At 41.5% G+C, this 22,979-nt stretch overlaps 1 protein-coding gene across 1 annotated transcript; it reads left to right on the plus strand.

Annotated features, from left to right (window-relative positions):
• The first annotated feature begins 1,085 nt into the window (after nucleotides 1-1,085).
• znf292b (zinc finger protein 292b) lies at nucleotides 1,086-22,826 on the plus strand. The gene is made up of 8 exons (XM_076272813.1): nucleotides 1,086-1,572; nucleotides 10,255-10,409; nucleotides 11,893-11,971; nucleotides 12,202-12,337; nucleotides 12,573-12,775; nucleotides 13,008-13,144; nucleotides 14,314-14,455; nucleotides 14,576-22,826. Exons 1-8 carry the CDS (start codon nucleotides 1,372-1,374, stop codon nucleotides 21,863-21,865), a joined length of 8,343 nt encoding a protein of 2,780 aa, XP_076128928.1. The 5' UTR covers nucleotides 1,086-1,371; the 3' UTR covers nucleotides 21,866-22,826.
• Nucleotides 22,827-22,979: the final 153 nt, after the last annotated feature.

Below are 22,979 nucleotides of genomic sequence, written 5' to 3' on the forward strand. Positions count from 1 at the left end.
ACTCTCTGGCAAACTTTCTCATGTGAAAACTGTTTTAGATAATTAGTTTGCTTTGCAATCAGCCTAAGCACTATAAATAAGCCACAGGTAATGTACAATGGGTACAATGGAGAGAGCAGGAAGAGTGGGAAGAGTAAGAATTAGAGGAGGTCGAATAATAGGATGTGGAGGTGAAGAAGTAGGAGGAAGAAGAGGAGGAAGAGGATGCAGAGGTGAAGAAGTGAGAGGGAGAGGGTGACAAGGACAAGGAGGTGAAGTTAGAGGAAGAGGACAAGGAGGAGCAAGATGATGATGAGGAGGGGGAAGAGGAAGGGTAAGAAGAGAAAGAAATAGCCCTTTTACAGGCAAAAAAAATCAGTCTACATATGGGGTTATTGTTATGTCAGGCCTGGATACAGCATTCCAGAATATATTTTCCCTGGTGCCTTGGACTAGGACATTGCATGTGATGTAGACGAAATTTTGAGAGAGACGAAACAATGTAGACTGATTGTTTTTGTCTCGGTGAAATTGCTATTTTGTGTTTTGACTTGGAAAAACACACTTGTGTTTGTTTTGATGTTTGTAAATAAACACCAATACTTGAAGTTTGGATCCCTGTATGTTTACAGAACTATGACAAAAGTATGACCTCAAACTGACATAGTCTACCTTGTGCACAGAGAAAGCAAAAGCCAGATGTGTTTTCTATTCATACCATCAGTGTGTAGTTGGCACATTGTGTGCTTATTATTGTGATGGCTTGTGTTGTTTACGGTTTGATACGAAAACACAATTTTTACGAAGGTGTGAAGAGTTAAGCAAGGTGTTATGGCTTTTGCAAGAGAACTACAATGTTTTGCTAATTGGGTGAAAGGTTTTCCTATTTGTGTGTAGAGTTTTGCAAAAAAAGCCATAGTTACAAAAATTGTGCTTAAGCAATCAGAAAAAACTGTAATATTGCAGATGGTTATTGTGACCTATAGTATAAAAAGTAAATAGGCTAAAACTTCTGTAATAGGCCACATAAGATTAGTTTTAAGCAAATGTATGCAGACATTTTCAGAAATAGGCCTACAGAATGTCAGGAATAACATTATAACCCTGTCCCCTGGTTTCAACCCTTAGCCTAGCCTACTTTGCACCCACAGCATGGACAGCTACGCATATGTATTACATTTGGTAATTAAGCAAATTATTTTGTAATTTATATTCTGAAAATGAAAAAGTGAATGAGGGGAAATAAATGTGGGGGAACGTAAAAGAAAATGAAAAGTGTGTGACACCTGCAGCAACCCCAGCTCTCAAATGAGATAAACAAATGATTGTCACACGTGATTACGTACCTTTCGTTTTCCTACTTTGCGTGAAGACGTAGACGCTTTTGATCACATGCTGTTGTGTGCGTACGCGGCGGAGGTTGGTGCGAAGATGGCGGACGAAGAGGCCGAACAGGACTGCAGCGGACAGAGCGGCTGTAGTGCACTGATAGGGAAGCTCCGTGGACGGCTGGAGGAACTCTCAGCTGCTTTGAAGGACAGTGTGGATTCTCCTTTGCAGTCTGCGACACTTTACTGCCAAGCATTTTGCCAGGTGAGTGGCTGAGGCTTTTGCTAAATTGGGAAATCAAAATAAAGGCATATGCTAGCTGCGCATCAAACCATAAGTGAGCTGTTGATGCTAATGAAGACATTAACCATTAATTTGCTCATTGCCGCTGGCAATGTGGATAACAACATAGTACCTTGAGTGACAGATAAACATGCATATTCCATCTCTAAAAATTATCCTCGTGAGACGAGGCTGTGGTGTACATGAAGTCTTCTGTTTATTTACAGCAGTGTTGTGTTAGCCATGCTAAGTTGGCTAAATAGCAAGCAAGCTAGCTTGTCAGTAGGTCGAAATCCTTGTTAACCATGTCAGAATGCAGGCATTAACGTGACGATGGTGATAATGGACATGCGTATAGTATTAAGCTGGAAAGTTAGAGAGAGAAAAATTATGCAAGGTTAAATGCTAAATTATATGAATCCCATTTAAGCTGTCAGAGCGCAACATACTCACATTTTGCCCATCCTTTCATGTAACGATAACTTCACCTTCACTTCAGTCAGATAATATATTACGTTAACGTAACTTGAGTATTGCTAATACGAGGTAACGTCCGTTGTCAAGCTGGAAACAGCACAGCAATCTAAATCCGCTACGAATAAGAAGAAGCGATATCTTTTCTTTTGCAACCGAGCTGTGTGGTAGATGTGTGACTTCAATCTAGCAGTTTCATCAGAATAATGCTATAATGTCAAGCACATACATTTTGATTGTACGTAGAAATACAGGAGAAATACAAGATTAGGTAAACGTGTGCTGCAAACTCAGCCCTGCAACACGGTGACTCGTCTTCACGGTTTCCTTAAACGACATTGTTGGGTAGATGGATACCTTGAAATCCCTTGGTAACGTGGGCATTAGGCGGTGGAAACAATCCCCTCACATATGATTGAACATCATGGCCTACGATTGCCATTGTCCAGTTTTCTGTTTTGCCTAGCCAGATCCTTATGTCCAAGGTATTTCCGGTTTTAAAAGTAAGAGGAAATACTTGAAACGGTGCAATCAGTTCATCGTCCTTCGTCATTATACAAAGAAAGGAGCGTCCAACTCCCCTGGGGAGAACCATGTGCTTTCATTTGTCCTGAGCAATCAAAGCCGTGCTGTAATCCACTGCATAGGAAACTATTATTATTATTATTATTATTATTATTATTATTATTATTATTATTACTATGTTTGTTTTTCAATGCTTTGTGCAACTAGGCCTTGGAATGTCTTCTTGTAATCCTTGTTTTGTATGCCTCAAGGAATGCTTCACCTCAAGTCATCACAGAGATCTCAAGCTAATATATTACAGAAAATTATAAGTTGTTGTTTTTTCTCCTTTACATGATAAACTTAGTCTGAATACAGTTTTTGGGAGTTGGACACCAGGCAAGACTGATAGGCGGTGTGGGTGGTATTATTTTCCACTTTTAAAGGGAGTCTGCAATAAAAGTTTGGGTACTACTGGTTTACACTTGTATATGGATTTAAATGTCCAGGACCTTTTTGATAAGGAAGTGGCAACTTGTACCACATCTCTGCTAAGGTTTAGTTTGATATAGTCTAGTACCTCCGTATGAATAGCCGACCAATGTTCCAACTATAGAATGTATAAAATAGGTTCCAACCCTATTAAAGCATCAACTAGCTGTTTGGGTCTGGTTGCAGATATTCTAGTTGTAGTTCCACCACTGTGTGGTTGTAGGCCTACAGTAGTTGTGGGACCAGTAACTAGCAGGTTTATCAACATTTAGTATTAATGGTATCATGGTTATGAATATAATATTTGGCCTATTTGTTGCCCATATGTCATTTGTATCTGAATAACTTACCAGCAGGCCTGATTGGATCAGCGATTAAATAAAAACATGATACTTTTAATCCGTACTCTGCACCTTTCAATCCCCTGAAATTAGCCTAGTCTTGTTGTGTTTTGTTTTTATTTATTACAACTAGGGCTGTCAAAATGAATACCACTATTAATTTTGAAATACATAATACTTTAAAAAAAATATTAACACATTTTGCCACCATCATCACTACCGCCAAACACACAATCTCTGTCCTCTCTCCATCTCTGTCCTTCTCTGTCCATCTAATACTTTTTTTGTTGTTGGTAATACAGTTCTTGGCGCATACACAAATGGCTCTTTACTGGCCTGTTTTCTCTCAGAAAGGACATAGGTGTAGTTTATGATGTTATTAAACAGTTATGTCACATATATACACCCTTTGTGTTTACTCCATAATTTGGTGATTTTAGTTAGTATTTAAAATACCCTTTAAGAAGCTTTAGACTTTATGGGGTAATACATTTTATTTTAATCCTGATTAATTTATTTCAAAATATGACATTAGTTACTTTTTTATCGTTTGACAGCCCTAATTACTACACAAATTAATCAACATTTCTGTAAATATACCAGTGTTATCCAGATGGCTAATTTTCAACTGCAGCCTTTTTGCAAGATTAACGATTGATAGACTTCGCCAGCTGTCCTTGAAAACCAAATTGGTAATACATTTAAATTGTGTTGTGTTGATGTTTCCAGACAAATGGCTTCTTTTTCTTTTACCAATATGGACCAATAAGGGGTTTATTATTATTATTATTATTATTATTATTATTTAACTTATTTTAACTTTAATTTATATTTACTCTCATAATCTGCAGTTCTATAATAAGTCTCACACACATGGTCTGCCTTAAATGATCATGCACATGCATTTCCAGGTTTTGTATTTGGAGTATAGATCTAGTAATCATAGTTATCGGCTCATTTGAATGCCGCTTGGTGGTCCCATGCTGCGATCTTGTTGTCCGTTTACGAGAAGCGGAACCGGAAGTTACGCAAAATTACGCAACGACACGCCCATTTCAAGTTGACTGACAAGAGGCGATCTCGTACAAACCAGAGGACCCCCAAGTTCGATGGACAGTTCCTACGCCTTGAAAACAAAGATGGCTGCGCCCTGTCTTTGTGTTCATTAGCTGTGCTATTTCACTCTTCTTTTAACTGCTTAGCAAATGTGAATGTCCATTTCAATTACTCGTAAATATTCCATTGCCTCAAGGGTAGCCTATGTGTTATGTTGTCTTGTTGGTGGAATATCATGGAATGTGTCCGTTTGTCCGTTCCGTTGGTGTTGGTAAAAGAGGCTAGCAATGTTGCTGTGTTGCTAAAAACAAACACTAGACAACGCTACTTTACTTGAGGTGAATACCATGCTCTCCGACTTATTGTGTTGCGATGAACATAAACGCAAACCGGAACGCATATAGCTCTGGTCTTACGAGGAAGTGACATCATTTCACAAGTTACGGGTTGTCACAATGGGCAACAGGATCGCAGGACTAGTGTAAATCAATCGGTGTGCCCATCTACATGTCTGTGTCCTGCCCCCTCACCCCACACATCCCATCAGGTTTTGGATGATTTTGTGAGGGACAGTAGAGGATTATTCCACCTTTTAGTGTGACCTCTCCTGGAATGCTCAGCTGTTCCACGCTCTGCAGGGGTGCAGGATCAAGCCTCAAGGGCTTCTTGCCACATGACTCCCCAGGCGTAGCAGACAGTGCTGGAACCTGTTGTGTTGACCACAGCCTGTGCCCTGCAAGTTATAATCTACAACCATGCAAGATTATTTCTCAAAGCAACAGCACTATAAAATAAGAGATCCCAGTTAAACATTTGGGCTAATTGATTTTTCAACATCAGTTAAACATTTGGGCTAACTTTGGGAGTTAAGCTGCTTAACGATGTTAAATCAAACAAACCCAAATGTTGACAATCAAAAATAGATTTGCTATTCATTGACACTGAGGGTGTGGCGAAGGCTTTGGAGGGTTGAGCTCAGATTGAAATGTAGACTGGTAATGTTGATGTTGGTAATGAGCAGTGTCATCATTGTTTTCAAAAGGTTCTAGCTTCACCTGTTTTCAGGGACCCTGTTGTAAGGGTCTTTTTCAAAAGACTCCATTATAACTTATACACTTCAAGGCCCCGAAAACACCAACACAAAACCCCAGACAAAAACTTTTTGACAGTTGTTGTATTGGACAGCCTCTCAGTTTGCAGACATTTGAGACCGTAAAGCTTCCTCAGGCCCATTCTAAAGGCCTGCAGCCTGTTGCATTATGTATGTGCAGACATCGGGAGGGGGGGAGGTGTATGTCTTTGTGTGAGAGAGTACTGTGTGTGCATCTTGTTGAGCACCCGCTGCGTCAGCTGTTAGATAGAGCTTGGCACTCGCCTTCATCTTGAAATTAGGGTGATAATCAAAGGGAGAAACCCACCGAGCCAGCCCCTCCCCACCCAAACCACGAAGGGATGAAGGGCATAGCAACAATGGCTGATTGTTCAGTCAGCTATCTAGCCTATATGCTCCTGCAGTTCACCCCTTAATGTATTTTTCGCTGCAATAAACGTATGGTTTATTTGGCTTAGGCAAGTATTTTTCATTAAGCCTGTTTCATTTGTATTTTGTTTTTAATTGATGCTCATGCAGTTTTTGTTCATATCTTACACCCTTATTTTTGTTCTTATATTGCTTACATTCTTTGAGAAAGATGTCCTCGCTATGATGACCATGCTGGTGATGAATCTCTGCCTCTCACCAGATTTGCCTTTTCTAGCAGACTGATTATTCATGAGAGTCTAGGCCAACACATTCCAAAACGAAATACATGTGACCCGTTGGCCGGACACGATTGGCAGCTGGGATATGTTTGTAATGGAATCCTGCTGTGTGCAGGTCATGCAATGACGGAATATCCAAATGTGTGTTAGCTGGAGACCACCTATTGTAGATAAATCATGGCGTTTGAGTGCTTACATGTGCTGTGTGTTTGCACACACTGCATTTATGCACTATATTTATTTGGTTAATTTCATAGTTTAGAACATTAATGTTAGCTGTATCTAATTCTATATGGACTAGCTTGCTAGACTGATCGGTCCCCAGATTTAATGTTATGTAATGTGTAACCTATCACAATGAGGGAATACATATATTTTGCTAATGCAGTGTCCACCTAAACACACTGACTGACTAGGTTAGAAATGTAGTTTAAGGTTACTATGGTTGTTTCAGTTGCTGTTGAAATTCTCGATGAAACTCTTTAACTGGATCTGCATAAGCATTGAGCATTACAGTAAGGGATAATGCAGGACGCACAGATTATGTGTGCGGTGTAATCAATGCGTCTCCTCAGGCGTCGGATCATCTCTCTCAGACTTGCTGATTCTGATCACCCCCCCTCTCTCTCTCTCCCTCTCTCTCTCCTTCTCTCCCTCCCTTTCTTCCTCCCTCTCTCCTTCCCTTCTGTCATTTCTCATATGCACTCTCTTATCTTGCTTGTTTCTGTGGTCCGTCTCCACTCATCTGTTCTCTGTCTCCACTCGTGTCAGTTCTGTCTCCACTCGTGTTGGTTATGGTTCCACATATATCGGTTCCGACTCCACTCGTGTCAGTTCTGTCTCCACTCTTGGTTATGGTTCCACATATATCGGTTCTGACTCCACTCGTGTCGGTTCTGTCTCCTCTCGTGTTGGTTATGGTTCCACATATATCGGTTCTGACTCCACTCGTGTCGGTTCGGTCTCCACTCGTGTCAGTTATTGTTCCACTCATGTCGGTTCTGTCTCCTATGTGGGTTATGGTTTCATGGTCACTGTGCATTAGCTAAAATTCCCAGCACGGGGAGAGCTAAACCCTCTCCAGCTTTCATGTTTCTGACTCTTTCACCACGAACTTCATCAGGGAGCGCGACTATGCTGAACTTGAGAAAGACTTTAAACCTTGTTTGTTTATACCAGTTATCTGTCTAGCTGGGGATAAAAGCGTCTGTGTCTCTCTCTCTGGCCCCAACTCACTTCCCCCTGTAGGCAAAATGTCTGCCGGCTCCTTAATGAACTCCTTACCCCTACTGTTCTCTTCTGATGAAATGCCTCGGTACTTACCCACTTTTGCCCTCACTCAAACACAGCATTGTATTCAATGCAGCAGTATTGCCCTTTGTATGCTTGTCTGGTGAGTCCAGACTTCGGTCAACTTTTCTCAAAAACACTCAGTAGTGGTGAGCCTTGCATAGTGCATTCAGTGTACCAATTGTGGTGCCTTTTGTTTAGGCCTATGCATTTATTGTTGTTGTTGCTGTTAACAGTACTTGAACTTGGCTGTTCTCGGCACTTGGAGTAATGGCATTAATGGTAATGGTGATGTGTGCACATTTCTTACTGCAGATTTGTAGGGTCATGTGAGGTCATGTACACTGCTCCTCTTCTGCCACAAGGGGGAGCTTTGTAAACTCCTGGTGACTTCCTTGGGCATTGGTGTCCCATCAATTCTTCAAGTTCACAGCCTTCCAGTCTTGTCTTCCAGTCTTTTTAACCCACAGTACATGTGAGACATATAACCTTTTTACGGTTTCCCATCTAGGCTTGCTTGATTGGCCTGTTTCCTTTCCTATGTCTGAATGTCTTGTTATTTAATAATGCTTTAATTGGCGCCTGGCCCACAATTACATAATGCAAGTCTGTTGTCTACTTGTGTTTATTTAATTAAGCTCTAGGGATTGAAACTGAAATCGAAGATAAACTTCTGGAAAACGACAATTTTAGCAAATTTGAACACTAAATGTGCCTGGTTGTTGTTACTTACACTAAAGGCTCTCCAGGGAAGAAAATGATAAATCCCATTAGTCTCATGGGTTTAACGCCTTATGGACTGAAGAATGAACTATGGGTCAGGGCGTCTTGTCTCGCATCATGTGTATGAATGAATAAATGTGTGTGTGTGTGGTCTTTATCGGGGGTATGAGCTGATATCTGCCCAGAGGGGTATTTCACAAAACCTAGATAAGGGATTAAGCTGGGATTTTTAGGTTATCCTGGATGAATTGAGCCTTGACTTGGTTTCACAAAAGAGATGGCACATAAGTTATCATGGGGATTTATTCTCTGCACCTAGCCTGGTCCCGACCAGGCTAACAGCCAAGCTAAGTTAATTCTAACGGTAATTATGTGGTCTTATTGGTTCAGCTAGCTGTCATTCACATCAGACCTCCGTGCTAATTTTAAGGAGCTTTATTCCATTTATAAACTATTTGCTAAATGTATTTGCTCGCAAAACAAAACAGATTGTCTGCCTACTACCATATAGTTATTATTTTAATTGTGATAGCCTTATAATTATTAACATAGGCCTAGGTACTCTTTGTTTGCTTATTTTATTGATAGACTTTGATAGATTTTGATGAATAACCTACTGTAGTTGATTGGAAGTGGATTATTTTCAACTATAATATTAAGGTATATCATACTATGTGCATCTTTGCAGTGGCAAGCGCTTTCTTAATGATGTTGCGTGCCGAGACAAGGAAGCACTCACACGTGGGTGCATACGTAAATTTGCATTCAGTTGGTCTACCACGCCTACTTCTGCTGTTTTACAGAAATAGCCATGATTCCCCATTCCAAAAAGGATAACTTTACTTCATTGTTAGTCTATATCAAAAGCAGTTGTTTACTTTGTGTGAATGACGCTATTTTCCGCGTCATTTTTATTCCAACCGTGGGCACTTTGGAGCAGAAACGAGAACGCGCACACATCCTGAATTACTTACACCTGGCTTGACATAGTCGCTCCTACTCATCCTGGATTGGCATTAGTGAAACGAGTTGAGCTAGGATGACCAGACAACGCTATGTCAAACCTCGCTTTATCACTTATCTTGGATGTCTTAATTCTGCCTTTGTGAAATACCCCTCTGGAGTAGACTCTTAATGCAGACACAATAAGTGTAGTTGACAAGCAATAGATTCCATTGCCTCATTTCCATTTAAAGTGTTGGTGAGATCAAAATGTAAACTTCACTTAAACAGTCTGCAGATTAATGTAATAACCAGCTAGCAGCACACTGCAAATGTTTATGCAAATGTACTGAAATACTTTGACGACAGGTTTATGCCATTTTCATGACCATTGCCCTTTTCATGCCTGTCAAAAGCTGTGCCCCACAGAGTCCATATTGGCAGAACTAGCGCCCTACAGGGCAGTAGTTCCCATCATTATCCTCAGATCCTCCAGGTGTGTGGCAGTTACAAAAAATTAGACACAAAAAAAAACAATTCTACACATTAATACACTGTAGTTTTTTTGGTCATGAGGTTATTGATGATTTCCGTTTATTTTATTACACGGCTCTTCATAATGCTGTAGAATGCTCCATTCACTTGAATGGGCCTTCCCAACGTTCGGAGGTCTGATAATTTTGTATAACATACTGTTGCTATGTATGACTTGTCAAGAAAAATGGGTTTTGTGCGTCTTATTCACCCATTTCATTTCACTCCACAAGTTTTCCGGTCCCTTCTTGCAATGGAACTTCATTCAAAAGTGAAAGCAGACAGCTGTGTTTGATTCAAGTTCAGCCGTGTCCCTTCAGCTCCGCTGGTGTGTCAGGGTCAGGTTCGACCTGTCAGGACTTATTTTCCCGATAATGACGGACGTTTTATACTTTATCCCTTACGTGTTTTTTTTTTTTTTTTTTACTTTGACGCATCACGCTGTCCTATATTCAGTTTTCTACTACTTTGTGTTCAATTAATAGCTCATACCATGTACTCAACTTTTCCTTCTCTCTCTCTGCTCTGTCCTCTCCTCTCCCTATAGACGCTGGTGGAGTACGCGGGCTGCTGGAGAGTGGAGGAGAACCCACTGCCCCTGGTGGAGGTCTACGCTACAGCTCTGCTCTGCTACGCCCAGGCCTCCACCTTTCTCTCCACCCATTGTGAGAATGTGTCTTTAGTGCCAGAGAGGCTCTCACTGTGAGTACACCACCCCATGACTGTCATGTCCCTGCCTGTTTGATCTCATGTCGCTGCTTCCTTAATGGCTACACCCCTTTTAAAGATTTGCAGGTGCGTTATGCCATTGGTGTTCATGGTCAGAAGTTCAGTAGACCTCGCTGGAAATTTGACCAAACAATCAGTGGTACTCATAAGACAAATGCCTAATGTGCCAGTACAAAAACAGTGTGAACTTCTGTAATGAATTGCTGGGTCAAGAGATCAGTTGTTAAATGCAAATCTCTAAATGACAAAAGGGAGGTACCTATCCAAATTTAGCATAACAAATTCACCCGTATATACACAATGCAGTAGTATCACACTGAAAGATGCGAACATGCATTTGCTATTTGTTAGTAACTCCTGACAAATGTGTCAGATTGCTTATGTTTTTCCCCAGTGTCTGTTCTCATAGAGCAGCTATGTTCGTTTGAAAATAATGGTGCGTGGTCTGTTCTTCAAGGCTGGTGGAAAGGTAGATGAAACTGCTTCCATTAGCACTGACGTTCCACTTTTGATGAAAAAGCTTCTGGCCCATCAGGCTCTGGAATCTGCAACGGCCGTGAATGTTGCCTCTGGCAGTATTATGACATACCTGGGACGGGGAGTAGTTTAACGGTTCAGCTTTTATTTGGCAGTGAGCCATGCTTTTTCTGTCAAGTAGGCCTACATGAGCATATAAACAAACCCCTTCCCATTTTTCATGACTCGGACAGATCATCCGTCTTAAAACATGTGCCTACTAGTATAGTAGGATACTATAGTGCTATAGCCTACTAGTACAGTATAGTAGGATTAGTAGGAATTTTATCATTTTTGGGGCAAAGTCTTGGAATATCGGGGAATTTTGTTGCAGCAGTTTAAAATGTACTTGCTTTACTGCTTGCTTGAGTAGCCTAACTGTGTTTATTCAATGCCCATTTATTCCTCTCCTGCTCTAAAAAAGTAAAAGATTCTCGAATGCTACGTGGCTGCTCTGAAATCATTGGTCGGTATATTGTACTATTCATTATATAATAAGTCATGGAAATTCTTTTTTTTTTTGTCAGGGAAAGTCATGGAATTTTATATTTGACTTAAAGTGGGAACCCTGTAATTATTCAATTAATATATTCAAGCCTTATTTACTAAAATGCCTTAAACATGTTTTATTTGATAGACCAATCTGCTGAATACTCGTGAGGCCAACTGTCACTTCAGCACTACTTCACACAACTGCTGTCTTTGCCCTTTTTGGTTTAAAACTGCTATTACTCAATTACACAGATGCAAGATTTCCATCTTGTGATGTTGCCTAACTGAATGTGTTACTTTTGATGAGGCACACAGCCATTCTGAAACCGTACTTAAAAGTGTCGTGGTCTGTCTCCACTGAAGCATTGCAGAGAGATGGATGTTAATTGAATACTCCAAAGCTACAACTCACCATGTATTATTGCTTTTCTTCCCTGCTGTTGCACAGGAGCTATTTGGAACTTCTGTTGTCACTACCAGACAATGTTCCAGAATCCCTTTGGCAGCTGTTCCAAGCTTCTGTGCAGGTATTCAGACAATCCTAGTAGATGTATTGCTTTCAAGACGGCAACCATTAAATTTCAAATACTACATTGCCCATAGAATAAGTTGTGATTAATTTCCTATTGCTCAGCCATAACTGTGATTTGTGAAAAGGTGGTTTATCCGTGGTTTATCCGTTTAAGAATACAAAAGCTAGGATTCAGTTTATTTTATGTTATTTACAATAAACTGTAATGTAATCCTTTTTTTACAGTCAGCCCATGACCTGCTGCAGAAAAATGGCATCGTACAGCTCCACATGCTGTCCTGCTTGTCCAGGGAGACCGGTGTGTGGAACAACTGCACGCTACAGAACCTCCTCTCCAACGAGGCGCCGGACACTGAGAAAGGTTCATTTTGCTTCATCTATTCAACATCATCCTCACTTGAGTGGTCTAGTTTACACTCACCACCCAAAGGTCACTTTAATGAATTTAAACCATGCTTCTGTAGGGGAATATCTTGAGCTCAATTAACCATAATCCAGCCCTGACAAACAGCAAATATTGATGAATTGTATATATAATAGAGACCCTAAGAATACTGCTTTGGGCTTGTTTTAATGAACGTTTTCCTCTTCCACAGTGCACGCCTTCCTTGCTCTGGAGGGACCCATTCTCTTGGAGATGAGGATAAAGCATCTGATCAAGGAGAACCAGCGGAGCAAGGCAGCACTGCTGGCAAAGGCCTGTTCTGAGTTTCCGGAGTTCGAGGGGAAGGGGCACTTTAAACAGATGTATCTTGTCAGCCTATGCAGCGTGGCAGAACAAGAGCCCTTAATGGAGGAGGTATTTTCAGATTTCAAATATTCTCATGACGCATGGCTGATGTTATCAAATGTCAAGATATGCAGACGTAGCGGTCTCACTAAAATCACATTACATAATTGTTGGTTGAGTGGAATTCACAGCACAGCAGTTAATGTGCATCATAAGTACTGTCTAAATATTAAAATATAATGGAATCAGTTGGGCAGGCAAATGCATTTTACAAACCAACTTTTCTATTGGTTCCTCACAGATTTCAAAGGTAGACTGTCGTGATGCCTTGGAGATGATCTGTAATTTGGAGTCGGAAGGAGATGAGAAGGGGGCGTTTACACTGTGCTCGGCCTTCCTGACATGCCAGCTCCTCCAGGCAGAGACTTACTGTGCATGGTGGGTCGTCAACTTTGTGGTCTGTGATGCTGATCAAGTCATTGTGTGCGATTGTGTGCATTCTTAAATACATACTGTTGGTGTCCTGGAAAGTCTTGGATAGGGCTGGGCGATAAAACGATAGCGATATGTATCGCAATAGATATGTACTCGATATCAATAAAAATGCGTTCGATAGAACATTCGATAATTAAAAGCAACACACACCTCCCGCTTTACGTTGTCCATAAATAAATAGGCTAAATATATCTTGCATTGTAGCTAGTATGTGCAACTCTACCAGAGTAGACAAAAGAAGTAGGTCCACCTCAACACAGACTCCTTGCCCCGTACACTCTCTCTCTCTCTCTCTCTCTCTCTCTCTCTCTCTCTCTCTCTCCCTCAACAGGCGCATCCCTCCTCAGCATGCACATGTAATCCAAACATTCACAATCGTGCAAGACGACTGAATAAATTGCTATTAAATCTGGTTAGCATCATTAGCACGCTGCACGAATTTGTTCAAAACTGTTGCATTCAAATTGACTGCTAAATTCTAATCATCTCAATCCCGATGCAAATGGAAAAGTATTTTCCAAGACCCAAACGGGCCTGTCCTAAGGAGAAAAAGTATTCATTTGAAACTTAAACACACGTGGGGAAACTGAAGTCTAACCAGTACAACTATGATAAACTAGCTAATTCAGCTACTTTGTTTACAATATTTCCAGGTTTCAACCAGTGCTGCTCATTCAGACTTATGTGCACATTTATTTATTTGAGTGTTTTTCATGATTGTTGCTATTTCTTTTCCCTGTTTGCTTTGATTGATAACTGAGGTGATTCAAATCAGAGGAAGGTTAAGTTTAAAATAAAAGTTTAACTTTTAAAAAAATGTAACTTTTTTCCCCTTCTGGTCCTTATCTGAAATAGATTTTTTTTTTTTTTTTTTTTAAATCAATAATTATCGATATCGACTGATATGAAATACTTATATCGTGATACAGTTTTCAGCCATATCGCCCAGCCCAAGTCTTGGAGTACAGGGGACATATCTCCTGGATGTTGTAATGGTGCTTTTGGGTGGGTGTTTTTTTGTTTTGTTTTGTTTCTTTTTTTTTATTTTATTATTAATGTGTGTGTATTGTGGTGCTGTATGGAATGCTTTCTCATCACCTTTGTCTTTATAGGGAACTGACTTTGTTTTGGAGTAAACTTTTGAAGCGCCTGGAAGCCTCGGACCAGGGTTTCTTAGACCGATGTCGCCAGATGTCAAAATTGTCCAAAACCGTTTTTCACATCCTTTTTTTCATCAAAGTCATCCAGTCAGAGGTGAATATACCCTTTATGATTACAACCATTTGACTTAAACAGCCATATTGTATGTTGTAAGGTGTATGTGACGCTAATGACAATTATTGCAAATTAATTGATTTTTCTCCTGTTTTCCAGGTCGACGCTGTTGGTCTGCCAGTGTGCATTGAAATGTGCATAAAGGCTTTACAGATGGAATCTGTGGATGGGAAGACAAAGGCCACCATTTGCAAAACCATTTCATGTCTGCTGCCAACAGACCTGGAGGTGAAAAGGGCCTGCCAGCTCACCGAGTTCCTCATTGAGCCTACAGTGGACTCCTACTATGCAGTGGAGACTCTTTACAACGAACCCGATCAGAAACTAGAGGAGGAGAACCTGCCTGTTCCCAACTCCCTGCGCTGTGAGCTTCTGTTGGTCTTCAAAACTCAATGGCCTTTTGACCCAGAATTCTGGGATTGGAAGACACTGAAACGCCATTGCCTTGCTCTTATGGGTGAGGAAGCATCAATCGTATCGTCAATAGATGAACTCAATGACGATGAGGAACCAGCAGTTGAGAATGACAAAGATCATGAAGAATTCAAAGATGTTACTGAATGCTTTTTAGACACTACAAATGAACTGAAGGAAATGACTGATGAGAAACAGAAGAAACGAGAAATTAAAAAACTGCGGGAGAAGGGTTTTGTCTCTGCTAGGTTTAGGAACTGGCAAGCCTATATGCAGTACTGTGTTTTGTGCGACAAGGAATTTCTCGGACATAGGATTGTACGGCATGCACAGACTCATTTCAAAGATGGACAATACAGCTGCCCAATATGTGCACAGACATTTGACACTAAAGAGACACTGGAACCACACGTAGCATCACATGTAAAGCTATCATGTAAAGAGCGTCTAGCTTCAATGAAAACCACTAGAAAATTGGCTAAGTCTAAAACATCTTCACCGGCAGTGGTAGCTCTGAAATGTAAAACGAGTGAAAATCAGGAGCGCAAAGCTAAGATAAAACACAGTGTAAATGGTGAATCCCTTCAACCTTACAGTGGAGACGCTATGGACATGGGGGAAAATGGGGCTGCAGCTGAACTGTCTGAGGAAAATGTGTGTCCTCTACCAAATTGCAGAAAAGGGTTCAAGTACTTCAAAAACTTGCTTATTCATGTTAAGGACCACGGCGACAATGATGAGGCAAAACGCTTCTTAGAAATGCATAGTAAGAAAGTGATTTGTCAGTATTGTCGCCGTCAGTTTGTCAGTGTGGCTCATCTGAATGACCACTTGCAGGTGCACTGTGGTGTCAAGCCCTATATTTGCATACAGCTCTATTGCAAAGCCAGTTTCAACTCTAATGCTGAGCTGGTTGTGCATAGTAAGGAGCATGCTTCTTTTAAAGCTAAGTGCATGTTCCCTGGCTGTGGGAAGATTTTTCTTGAGGCTTTCATGCTTTATGATCATGAAGCCCAGCATTACATAACATTTACATGCAAAGATGCGGGTTGTGGAAAGATATTTCACTCACAGGCCCAGTTAGATGAACACCAGGAAGAGCATGTCCAAAAAGTGGTGGAAAAGGAGATCATTGATGACCACGCTACTGACCAGGCTTGTCATAGTGACACTACTACACAACAACTTCACGATCATGTTAACTCTGTTGGCCAGCACCAACATGGGGACGAGCTGACTCCGTCCCAAGACACTTCCCAGTGCAGCACAGTAGATGATGACTCTCTTCAGTCCCCAGAACCTTTGAAGGTGAAGCATTCAGTTGAGAACATTTTGAGGACCAATTTTGGTCCCATCTCCCCAGATGACCCTCTTACAATTAAATCTGAGCCATCAGATCCAAATCACTACCCATTACAGCAGGTCCCTTTCCCAGACGTACCCATGAATCATCAGCCCATCATGAATGCTCATCCCTCTCACCAGAATCAGACTAGACCACAGGAATCTCATTCAGGCCCATATATGTATGATCAGATTCAAAGTGTACCAAACACCATAATGCCCGCAACCCCATCATATCATGGTGCTGTTGAAAACTTTCAACAAGCTCCTCTCCCTGATATGTTACAGGGGCATCCCCAGCCTTTCACACACCAACCTTTCCCTTCCCAAAGTCAAGTGCACAGACCTCACAATCCTGATTTCAGAAGGCCGGTGCTAGCACCCTATCAAAATATATCAGCTAATCATATGCCCCCTGTGGGACATGCTCCTAGTTCTATTGCAGTGCTGCCAGGAAATCTCCCACCAACTTCCCAGGCTCTTCCTGCACGAATGGCTCCACAGTCTCTGAACGGAAACTGTACCGTCAACCAAATGGTGCATCCACCTGGCACCAATGGTCAGGCCCAGCCAGAGCTGGAGAAAGAGAGACACCGCTGTGCTTTTGAGTCATGCACTCGAACTTACAGCTCATACAGGAGTGTAACCAAACACATGAAGGCAGTTCATCCAGATTTTTATGTTCAATGGAAGCTCGAAAAGAAGAACAATAGGGTTTCCACAATTGTGTCAAGAGGCTTTGCTGCCAATGGTGACTCAAATTCGTTGCCTCCCTCACACCAACAAGGTGGACACAGGGCTCCTCTTCCACCCCAGCAGATGAAAAATGCTCTTGGTCAGCCACTGCCTTATTCCACTCCTTGTCACAGCTCCAATGGTCCTACTGTGTCTTCTCATGCAGTGCCACTCTCAGGTCAAGGTCAAGCTCTCGCTGCAGAAATGGACAACATTTTGAACCCCATCCTGCTGTCTCAGTTGGGGAACTCTGTTAACCAAATGGCCCCATTACCAGCATCACATATTGACACACCATGGCATGCTGCACAGCCAGACAATGTTAGTCATCAACCACAAAACCGTTGCACTTCTCAGGTATTGATGTCAGGCCTACATGGAGTGCATAACAATGCCTATCCTTCACATTTGGACACAGCTGGCCCTAGTCAGAGAACAGACAGCCATCATCAAAATATGGATCGCTATTCGTTACAACCGCATGAAAGACTTCCAAGTACACATATGCCACCGCAGGTAGCTGTCAGGCAGCAATTAATTGATAACAAATCTGGAGAAGGATTTCATTCCATTAATGGACAGTGTTTTTCTGGCAATCGAAGCATACCGTTGGATGCAGTGAGTCATGTTACTCAGTCAAACATGGAGAGGGTGAACAACTCCTTGATACCATCAAACCTAAGCACAGATTCTGGGCCTTTCCTGTCCTCATATCGGGAGAGTCTGAATAATCCTGTTCTCACTGAGCATCAGAGGGTTTCTGTAGCAACTTATGCCCAGCAACCACAAACTAATTCTTTATCAAATGTAAAACCTGAAGAAAGAGTTTTGGAAACACAGGATAAAACCATGCCTGACAACCATTTGCGCGCCCATTCAAATCCACATGGTAGAACTGAGAAAGATTCCCAAGAAGGCTCTGATAATGGGGACACAAAGCGAAAGCGAAACAAAAGAACAAAGTGGCCTGCTATTATACGAGATGGGAAGTTTATTTGTTGTCGATGTTTCAGAGAATTCCAGAGTCCCAAATCTCTTGGAGGTCATTTGTCAAAACGATCTCATTGTAAAGCTTTCGATGAGACCGACCTAACTGCAGATTTGCCATCATCATTCCTTGATTTGTTAAATTCACCACATATTATGAATTCACCACAGGTTGCCGAATCTCCACAGTACAATATCAATTTTAAAGACTCTTCTTTTGAGCCCATTCCCAAAGGTCCACTTGATCCCAAATTATTTCCCAATGTTAGCTTCCCCCAAGCAAACAGCAACTCTTATTCCAACAATGGTGACCAGAATGGTGAGGTCTTCAAGCAAGTATTGGATCATTCAGCTGCGCCTGGTTTATATGAGACTCCTGTGCAACAGCAGGCATTCCAAAACCCTTGTGGAAGCTATGCATCAGATGGACTCATGCTTGATAACACAGTAATACAGCACACAGGGAATAACCAGCTGAAGACTGAATGTCAGCCTCATGGAGAGAACTACCTTCAATCCTCAGACTCTTTATTTGGAGACGAGTTATCTGATCCTCTTCTCACTCAATTCCTATCTGAAAACCAGTCGCTATCCTCACTCAACAGTCTTCCAACAGACCAGATTAATCAAATACTAAGAGCTGAAACTCTTATGAAAATGAAGGAGATAAAGGATAAGGCCACCATTCCCAATGCAAGTGGTCTCTCAAGTGATGGGCTCCTGTCAGTGATGGCCAATCTAGCTCAAAATCTAATGTCTGACCCACTCCAGCTCATAAACTCCTCTAACTCTCAGCCTTCATCAACTACAGTTACTGCCCTGTGTACTGACCCACAGAAAGACTGCACTGAACATGATGTTAAGAAAAGATTGCGTGAGCAAATCCTCTCTGGAGAGATTCATAGAAGAAATAGCAATTCTCAGACACCTAGCGTGGAATCCAGTTCAAGCTCGAGACCCTCCTCGGCATCTAATCATGCAAAAGGAATTAATCCGGTTGCTGAGCCTTTAAGTGGATCTCAGATGACCTTTCACAATCAAGAGAAACTTGAGGTTGATCAGAAAAGGATGACCTCTGCAACAGTCCCACCAGTCAATACTACAACACCTCTGCAGAGTTGCCCTCAACTGGTTGGGGTCATACAAACCCATGGGGTGCCTGCTGCTCAAAGTGTTGTGACAGAGGCTGACTCCAAACAGTGTCCTCCTCCCTCTGAAGGCCCAGTTGATGTCATGTTTGAAATTCAGAGATGTTTTGAAAGAATGGACTTGGATAGAGAAGACCGCCACACCTCTGACCCCGTGGAATCTAAGTCTTCCATTGAGCCTGTTGGCAATAACCAGATCCTTAATAGTTTAGATTCAAATGTCGTTGCTGGTGGTGATAAAGGTTTGCATGTCCCCAGTGACTTCCAAAAACCATTTGCCTGTGATGTCACGGACTGTCTATACAAAGCTATGACAAAAGATGCACTTTTTAAACACTTCAGCAAGAACCATAACTACACTGAAGAGATGTTAAATCAGGTCAAGAAAAGCTTGAAATTTGCTCCCTTCAGCTGTCAACTGTGCAGCAAGACCTTTACTCGTAATTCAAATCTTCGGGCTCATTGTCAAGTAGCTCACAGTCTCTCACAGGCGGAAATGATAAAACTAAAAATAAAGCGTCAGTATAACAAGCGAATGGAAAGTGCTGATTTACCAACCTCTCCTCCCATTCAGAATCCTTCTACATTAGGTCCAGGGTATCAGCAACAGAGTAACTGTCAATCTGTACTAAACCCATTGGCTGAATTGGAGAAAATCAAACCTGAGTGTCTTTCAGCTCCATTCGCCCATGCTACTGCATCAAGCACCATGTTAGATCGGATACAGGATAAGATTGTCCCAGCTGGTTCACACCTTGCCCAACAAATAACAGTCAATCAGACAGTCACACAGGCAGCTCTAAAATCTGAACCAACCTTCACTGGACAGTTCTCAGGAAACCACATAAAAATGGAGCAGCAGTCAGCTGGAGAGCAGATACCTTCACACAGTCAACTCCTGCCTGGCTTGCCAGGTATAGGGACTTTACCAGCATCTCCAAATCTTGGTCAAGTTCCATGTTCCTTGGCACCTCCAGTGGCTTCCTGTGCTGCTCACTCTCCAGAGAAAAAACCCAAACCAGCGAAAGCAAGAGTGACAAAGCCCAGAACAGACACTCCCAAAAAGGCCAAAGAGAGAAAGCCAGAGGCGGATGATGTATTCAGCCCGTACAGGCCATATCGCTGTGTCCATCAGGGATGCGTAGCGGCCTTCACCATTCAGCAAAACTTAATCCTTCACTACAGAGCTGTTCATCAGTCATCCTTACCCCAATTTGAAATTAACAATGAAGGTGAAGATGATCAAGAACAAGCTGAGGAAGAACATGAGCAGGAAGATGAGGAGCCAGAGGGTGAGGTCACGCCTGTCACAGAATTCAGATGTCAAGTCAAAGACTGCTCGAGAATTTTCCAGGAGGTGACAAGTCTACTACAACACTACCTCCAGCTTCATAAGTTCAAGTTGGACAAAGCAGGTGCATTCTTGTCTAGCATAAACTTGGGCAGGTTTCAATGTGACCAGCCTGGATGCACCACGTATTTTACGGCTTTTTGGAAATACATTGCCCATATTGACAAAGATCACAAGGAAGCCAAAATGCCAAAGGCAGAGGCTGTGGAAGGTATGTTTAGATGTGACGTTGAAGGCTGTGACTGTGTTTACACCACCCGATCTAATCTGTTGCGCCACACCATGAAGAAGCACCAAGATCTTTATAAACTCCAGCTCATGAATCAAAGAAAAATTGATGAAAGAGTAAAACCAATTTCAAGAAAGCCACAGTACAGTGATTCTGATGGGAAGGAAAATATTGAAAACAACAAGAAAGTAACTCAAAAGAGTAGTGACAAAAAAAGAAAGGATTCACAAGAAAACCACTGGACGAAATATGGTAAACCATCTTTGAAAGGCAAGGACGAGGCCGCTGCAATGTGTACAAAAAGATTCCCGTTGCAGTATCCATGTATGATAAAAGGCTGTGAGTCAGTGATGAGCTCTGAGAGAAATGCCTTGAGGCATTATGTTAAGCATGGTCTATCTGAAAAATACTTGGAGGAACAGAGGAGCCACTTTATTTTCTGCAAGAAAATCCCTCTGTCCAGATTCCGACGCAGCTCAACCAGAAGTGAAGATAGTGAAGAGTCAGAGGACTGTTTCGCAGAGAGCTCTGATAACGAAGACACTGGTCCAGATGCAACTGGGTCTGAGTTTTCAAAGCTCACATCCGAGAAAGAGAGCACAGAGGATCCTGAATTCTCCGATGCAAAGATGACAACTGATGGCTCCGACTCTTCTGTTGTGGTAAAACGTAAAAGGGGACGTCCACGGAAGACAGAGCGCCGGCACATTCCAGAACGTAGGTCGAGTGGTAGGTTAAGAACAAGGAATCGCTCCGTTAATTATGCTGACAATGGCTCAGACTCGAATATCTCAAGCCCTGCCCCAGCAAATGAGGACAATGCAGATGTTGCAGCTATAAGCTCATTTAAACCTATGGGCTTCGAGGTATCTTTCCTCCAGTTTTTGGAGAAGTCCAATGGTTCTCCCAAAAGGCGAGCTAGTGATGATTCTCTGAGTGACCTTCCACTGAAACGAACGTCCAGCATTCACCTAAAAAATGCCACTGTCCTGTGCAAGCGAGCTGACCCTAGTACCTATTATTATAAGAACATTCAAAGCTACGCTGAATTCAGAAACCCAGAGAAGCTGGCCTCACTTGGCAATGTGACATTTGCAATTGACAAATCTTTTGCAGGTGTAACAGATCTTTTGCTTAAGCAGCTTCATGAAATGCGGCCCACTGTCATTCTTCATAAATAGCTCAAAGCTCAGAGACTGACAGACTGACTGAATGTCTTCAATAAGAAATCAGTACTCAGGATTTGGACAGTAGCAAATGTGCTGCAGACTGGTGCCCACAAATTATACTGTTTATGTTCCCATCATTGTGAAACAACCTGTGATATTTGATCTAACCATGTTGATATGTAATGAGATCTTTGAGAACTGTAAAATATGGACATTCAATCACTAAAAATGAATCCTAGATTAATTTGATATTTAATCAGGCACTGTAGTTACTGTATTTATTATAGATATATAATGTAAAGCATGTTTTTTTTTTATTCTCTGCACATTTTTTTGCCTTGACATGATGGAGATCATTTGGTTTCAAAGAACTCTTCATCTTGGCCAACCCCTTCTGGATGTTAAAAATATGGTGTCCAAATTGGGTTCTGTGGTACTCTGTATAGGTACTGTATAGGTGGTTCTTGTTGAATAATCCTTGTTAATGTATAATTGTAGATAGTGCTCTTTGTCCATGTGTACATATTGACTATGAGGCCACTGCATCCACCAGCAGTCTGCAATATGAGAAAAAGCAAATTTATTACATCATGCATTTTGTAACCCTGTGTTTACTTCTGTCACTATATAAAGAACGGATGTCCATCTTGTAAAAGCCTTTTTTTATGGTCTTTTGCCTTCCTCAAATTAAGATGTCTTAAAACATTTGTTTAAATCACTCAGTTGTCGTAATTTTTGTCGTCCCCTCTGGTGCAGTTAGAGAACACTGTACTCTGTTTGAAGTGTACAGCATTGTCATGCTTTCAGATTTGTCATCCCAATGGCAATACACCAGCATTTTATATATTTCTGAAGACTGTGGTGGTTTATTTTTTATTTTAAATCAAATGGTTCCATTTGTATATGTAAAACAGTACACACTGGATGCTTTATTTGAGAGATCTTTATTATGTATAAAAAAAGTTTAAAAGAATATCTGTCCTGGTTCATTATTGTATCTTTTTTACATTTCTGCAAATACAATTAGCATTAACATACATGTGTCGGTGCAATGCAGACAGACTATACATTTTTTTCTTTTGAAAAAAAACTACATCACAAAACCGGTCTTTCAGGTTTTACCAGG

Source organism: Alosa pseudoharengus, unplaced genomic scaffold, assembly GCF_046254945.1.
Source record: "Alosa pseudoharengus isolate Yale_2024_CS ecotype anadromous, Long Island Sound unplaced genomic scaffold, YU_APseudo_1.1 YU_APseudo_1.1_scf_7, whole genome shotgun sequence".
NCBI lineage: Eukaryota > Metazoa > Chordata > Actinopteri > Clupeiformes > Clupeidae > Alosa > Alosa pseudoharengus.

Coding starts and splice junctions, on each gene's coding strand:
- znf292b (XM_076272813.1), top strand. CDS start 1,372: ATGCTGTTGTGTGCGTACGCGGCGGAGGTTGGTGCGAAGATGGCGGAC. Junction 1,573..10,254: donor ACTGCCAAGCATTTTGCCAG/GTGAGTGGCTGA, acceptor CTCTCCCTATAG/ACGCTGGTGGAGTACGCGGG. Junction 12,338..12,572: donor GGCGCCGGACACTGAGAAAG/GTTCATTTTGCT, acceptor CCTCTTCCACAG/TGCACGCCTTCCTTGCTCTG.